This window comes from Physeter macrocephalus, chromosome 2 (genome assembly GCF_002837175.3).
Source record: "Physeter macrocephalus isolate SW-GA chromosome 2, ASM283717v5, whole genome shotgun sequence".
Lineage (NCBI taxonomy): Eukaryota > Metazoa > Chordata > Mammalia > Artiodactyla > Physeteridae > Physeter > Physeter macrocephalus.
In genome coordinates, this window is record NC_041215.1 from 82,359,923 (window position 1) to 82,366,175 (window position 6,253).

The window sequence follows — 6,253 nt, forward strand, 5'->3', positions numbered from 1 at the left end:
GTATCACCTCACACCAGTCAGAATGGCCATCATCAAAAAATCTACAAACAATAAATGCTGGAGAGGGTGTGGAGAAAAGGGAACCCTCTTGCACTGTTGGCAGGAATGTAAATTGATACAGCCACTATGGAGAACAGGATGGAGGTTCCTTAAAAAGCTAAAACTAGAACTACTATATGACCCAGCAATTCCACTACTGGGCATACACCCTGAAAAAACCATAATTCAAAAAGAGTCATGTACCACAATGTTCATTAGAGCACTATTTACAATAGCCAGGACATGGAAGCAATCTAAGTGTCCACTGACAGACGAATGGATAAAGAAGATGTGGCACATATATACAATGGAATATTACTCAGCCATAAAGAGGAACGAAATTGAGTTATTTGTAGTGAGGTGGATGGACCCAGAGTCTTGTTACAGAGTGAAGTAAGTCAGAGAGAGAAAAACAAATACTGCATGCTGACACATATATGTGGACTTTAAAAAAATAATGGTTCTGATGAACCTAGGGGCAGGACAGGAAGAAAGATGGAGATGTAGAGAATAGACTTGAGGACACGGGGAGAGGGAATGGTAAGCTGGGACGAAGGGAGAGAGTAGCATTGACATATCTACACTACCAAATGTAAAACAGCTAGTGGGAAACAGCTGCATAGCACAGGGAGATCAGCTCTGTGCTTTGTGACCACCTAGAGAGATGGGATAGGGAGGGCAGGAGATGCAAGAGGGAGGGGATATGGGGATATATGTATACATATAGCTGGTTCACTTTGTTATACAGCAGAAACTAACACAACATTGTAAAGCAATTCTACTCGAATAAAGATGTTAAAAAAAAAAAAAAAAGAGCCAATGGACCAGGAGAATGTACCAACTAACAAGGCAAATAAAGTTAAACAAAGACTCCAGGAACTAAGAGTTTTAATTAAGAAAAAGGAAAAGAGTCCCTGAAAAATGTGAGGCAGAATCTTGGACACTGATGAAATACCAAGAATTTTAAAAACTATTATTATATTAAGAAATAGTCCTGCCTCTCTAAATTTAACCCCACTACACCTCTGCAACTTGCTTAGGAGACCTCCATGTGGTAAGTCCAATTGATAGGTTGTATTTACCTTCACTGTATTCAAGGTCCACCTCCCCTCTCACAAACACAAAATATAAAGTTATATTTCTTGGTAAGTAGAAAAGGTGCAGAAATTAACCTTTTAAATCCTGCCTGTCCTTCTCTGAGTTTTTCTCAATTTATCCACTTTTTAAAGTGTAAGAGTTTCCTCCTGTTTAAAGTTTAACTAGCCCTGGTCCAGTTTGGAAGTGGAGTCATTCTACCTAGGTTTGAATCCCACCTTTGCCACTCAGTAGTTGGGTCACTTTAATCAGAACTCTGGGCAGCTGTATGCCTCTTTCCTCACCTAGAAACTGGAGATAATAGTATTTCCCAAGGGGTTACTGTGAAATTATGCACATGGAGCAGTTATCATGCTGCCTGGCACACAAGGAAATACTCAATAACTCATCTATGACCATGTTAGTGCCGAACTCTTCCTGAGCCCAAGAGTTTACACTGACGAGTTAACCGCAGATCAAGGAAAAATCAAAGAGGAAACATTATTTATGCAAAACCCCCTTTAAATGTGTTCAGCCAATAGAGAGAAAATTCCCAGAAAAAAAACGTGCTTATAGTCCACAGAGGGTTCTTTTCTTCATGCAGCTCTGTAAGTATAATTCATCCTGAATAAAAATAAAGAAAGAAAACTAATGTATCTGGCTTTCAACTCTTCCTGGTTATCCTAAAGAAGTCAGGTTTTGAGGGGTTTTTTTCCCCCCAGCATTGTTTTTAAAAACCCAAGTTAACAAGAAAGAAAGAGTCCCAAATGGCCCAAGTTATTTTTAATGAAGACTTATGTGAGTTATGTATTTACCCTCCGACAATCTTTCACAATCTCTCGAGATTTTTTTCAAATATCTAAAAAGTCAAGTTGTTCTTTGCTCAACATTCATTCAGGAGATGAGAAACCTGTCCTATTTTTCTTTAAAAGTTATCTCATTGGTCTAGTCCAAGATCAACTTCATCCCTCATATACAAAAATACTTTCTCCAAGACAGCCTTGAAAAGAGTAATGGATGGTTCCTTCCAGCTACTGGAAATAAAGAATATAAAACTCTCTTTACTGCTATTCATCAACACTTCCTCCGCACTGAGGGTGAAAAACTGTATCCCAGTACCACTTCACACCTGGTGTTTTTTTGACAAAAGGTTAGAATCCACTTTTAACTCTTCAAATCTTTCTGGACTACAAAGATTTAATGTGAATCATAGTTATAGGCATGAAATTGATTCCAAATTTTATTCCATTTTTTTATAGTCTTCAAATATGCAAACTGATGTCTGATTACAAAAGGTGGAAAAGCAGTTACCTTAACAAACATAACTGGAAAATTCATATTTAAAAGAGAAAGCAGTATAGATGGAATCTTAAATCACATAGTAAAGAAAGAAAAAAAAATTTTAATAACACTCTAGGCTACATTCCTGAATCTAGGAAAACTAAAGTCTATTAGCATTGTATGTCTTTGGGTCATACAGAGTATTAAAGAAATGGCTATAGGGATTAGTCTTGAGCAGCAACTAAATCGGAAAGCACAATTTACTTCTTCGTACTAGTGGGGAGGAGGAATCCAATCCTAATCATTACTAGGGGAAAGTTCAAGACAAACAGCTTTAAAGAAAAAAAAAAAAGCACAATTAGTACATTGTCAATAACTCAAAACCATACTTTAGATCTTCAGGATTAGTCTAAAACGTGACGTTTCAGAGCATAAATGTATTTACCGTTCCTATTAAGTTACACATTTCCTTGAACCAAGTATTTTTCCCAAAGAACCCATTCACACACACAAAATAATTGGAAATAAAAATATCTACTCCTTTAAAAGTCCCTACAGAGTATATACAGAAATTGTTTTCACATTTGTGACAATTTACAGAACTTGTTAGCAAAGCCTTATGAAACACAGCTGTCCCACCCTCTGCCCTCGCAAATGAAGCAACAAAATAAGAAATCGAGGCAAATTCTCAAACAGAAAAGGAAAACTAAATAAAGCACCCAAGGGAGAATCAATATATGAAAGAACAAAATTTAGTAACAGTCTAAAAACAACAGAAATTCTAATCTACACTCGAAACTCTTACCCTTGACAGCACAGAACAGAGAATATCCTGCCTTACACATTTTGGAATTACAATTCCGAAACGCTAAATCCAAAAACAAAGCCGCCCGGGGGAAAATAACAATTGCGCAACAGATCAACAGCTCCAACTTTTCCCTTGGCCCCGGCGCGGCAAGGTTTGCACGCTATAAAGCAGGAAAGGGCCAACTGAGGGCCGCCGTGACAGCCAACCGACCACTGTCACGGCGGCCGAGGCCACGCTCGCGGTGTGCGCCCCCGGGAGGCACCACGCCGGGATCGAGAGGCCGGGGGCGTAGACGCCTCTGACCTCAGAGTCCACTTCCCCCCCGCCACTTCCCGGCGTGTCGCACAGGGACAACTCCCGGCCTCCGAGCCCGAACCTTTCCCTCGGCTCCAGGGGGCGCGCGGGGCGCGGTTCGGTCGCTGTACGTCGGGGCAGCCTAGCGCGCTGGGCACTTTATGACCGCCTCCCGCCCCCACCCTGGGGACTGGGCATTCTCGCCAAGCTGCCTAAGGGAGATCCCATGGATGGACCGACCGATTACTTTGCACAGGAGCACCCTCAGACGGCCCAGCGCAGTGAGGGCGCCGCAGCCCGCGCCCGCGGAGGTCATGTGGGCCGAGGGGCAGCGGCAGAGGAGGTTCTCCGGCTCCCAGCCCAAAGGAGACCTCAGTTCCCCCGAGAGCGGCCCCGTGACTAGGCACATTTTTGCCGGTTCCGAGGCTGGGGAGCCGCACAGCCCCGGAAGGGCCGGGCCGCGCCGGCTCAGACAGCCAGCGTCCGCCCCCTCCTGCCCCGCTGCCTCCGGGCCGCTCAAATTCGGGAGGGGGCCCGGCCGGGGCTGAAGCGGCCCGGGGCGTGGTTAGAGACGCCCTTCTCCCCACGCGCGAGGGCGTAGCCCCCCAACCCCAACACAGTCTCCCTCGGGGGCTGCGGGCGCGCTGTCAGTCCCACCACCCGGCCGCGTCCCCACACCCCTCGCAAGCCCTCTGGTCCCAGCTCCCCTCCCCCGGCCCAGCGAAAGCGCAGCGGCTCTGGTGCGCGCGCTGCCGCAGCAGTCCCGGCTCAGGCCACAGACGGGAAGAGAGGCCAGCTACGGCTGTCTCTCCCGGACCGCGGCTCCCTCGCGCCCCCGCCCCCGTCCTGGCACCACCTGCTGGGACGGCAGTCCCGGCGGCGGCAGCTCCAAGTCCATCATGCTGAGCTAGGGACGGTGCTCTGAGGCTCCCCGACGGCGGCCCTGTCCCGGCTGCCGAGGCGCGGTGCGGACAGGGCGGTACTGGCGGCGGCGGCGGCGGCTTCCCTAGGATCCTAGGAAGTAGCTTCTCCGCGACTCGGCCCGACTCGCCGGCCGGGCTCTTGCCCGGCTCCGCCTCCCGACCCTCGAGGGCGGGGCAAGAGCCCAGGCCCTTCCTTCCCCCGCCGGCCGCGCGGGCTGAGCTTCCGAAAATCCCCCACCCCCGCTCCGGCTGACGCAAGAAGCTGGCGGTCCTGGGGCGGGAAAGGGCCGCGGGAGGGGGTAGCAGTGGGCGGCCGCGGGCGGGATGCCGGGAGGAGGGCCGCCTTAGGCCCCCGGTCCCCCGCTCTCAATTTACCCTCCCTGCAAATACAGCCAACGCTCTCCGCCCGCGGGATTAAGAGTTGTTTGCCGAAGGTCGCTGGGGTGCGGGTACTTTGAAAGTTTAAACAGTTGGAACAAACACGCCTGGAGACCCCGTAAAGGCGCTGGTATCGGAGCTGCGCTTCCCTGATTTGGACTTGCAGAACCTTGCCCCGCTTTATCTCACCCCACCGCCGGAGAGTGGCGCCAGCCCCGGGGGCGGAGGCCGGAGGCTGGGACCCAGGCCGAGCGCACCGCGCGCCGCCCTCTCTCCCCGGCTCCCCTCCGGGGCTTGGGCCATTGGGACTTGCCCGGGGGAAATGAGGACCGCGCGGGGAGTTCATGCTCGCAGTCACCCTGAACGCCCTCCACTTACTCCCACGCCTTGCACTCTCGTCAGGCTCTAGTCGCCGAGGGCAAATGAAGTCTCTTTTGGTCGGAGAGTGGTCGATGTTGCCTACCCAGAGCGTTCTTTTCCCGCCAGACCGTACACGCCACACCACAGATGGCGTCCTCTAACACCGTGCGATGCTACTACATGTCATAATCCTCAGAAGTTTTCTTTTCACGTACTCACAATATAATTTTTAAAATAAAAATCCAAAAGACCAAGTTATAAAACTGTAGTGTGGACCCGTTCTGTGAAAACATGTACCTAGAAAAAAAATTAAAAGTCGTTCCTCAAAATATTAATGGTTGTAGGATCATGAATGATTTTTATCTCTTTGTTACTTTAAGTATGTTTTAAATCTACGATGAGTATGTATTACGTTCCACATTAAAAACAATTATTTAAAAATTAATCATTGCCCAGAGAAAACTTCAAGTACTTGAAAACAGGAATATTGTGAAATCTTATGATTTAAAAGAGAATAGATAAATGGTTTAGTTTTGCTTTTTTTCTCTTATGCAATAGCAATCTTTCTAACTCTTTAACAAGCCTGGTTTTCAGTTTCTAACTTCTTGAATTTATGCAAAACCAGGTGAAGTAGACAGTTCCTGGAACCGGTTTTACTATTTCATTCAAAAACCTGACGCCCCCCCCCAAAAAAAAAAAAGCCTGACTACAGCCGACCAATGCCCCCAAAGCTGCAAAGAACTTACTTTCTCTTGGTTGCATAATTTGACACTCCCAGGATTTATCTGTAAATTTACATGTTTGAATATTCCTTAAGGTAAGTGAAGACCAAATTAATTGCTTGTAAATGAAGTAAGTTTCTTCAACTTGAATTAAACTCAGCTGTTATGTGAAAAGCCTACAAAATGATCTGCAGGCTAACAACAAGCCCAGGAGAAATGATTTACAATGAACTTGACATGAAACATGCGAAGACAAAATGAAATGGCATTTCTGCGTCAAAGAAGGGCACAAGAGTATATTGTTAACAATTCAAGTTACTTATTAAAATTAGTACATCCGAGAAGGTAGACAGCCCAGGAGGCAGGAGATAACA

The 6,253-nt window shown here is 47.1% G+C and overlaps 1 protein-coding gene across 2 annotated transcripts in view; it reads right to left on the reverse strand.

Annotated features, from left to right (window-relative positions):
• Positions 1 to 4,556, reverse strand: part of NFE2L2 (NFE2 like bZIP transcription factor 2) — a 35,074-nt gene extending 30,518 nt beyond the window's left edge. The window contains exon 1 of one of the 2 annotated variants that reach the window (XM_007105357.2): positions 4,353 to 4,556. In XM_007105357.2, the coding sequence (XP_007105419.1) occupies positions 4,353 to 4,397 (45 nt within the window). In that variant the 5' untranslated portion in view covers positions 4,398 to 4,556. Of the gene's footprint in view, positions 1 to 3,199; positions 3,243 to 4,352 lie in introns of those variants that run through there. The other variant, XM_028479447.2, reaches the window with a different exon arrangement.
• Positions 4,557 to 6,253: the final 1,697 nt, after the last annotated feature.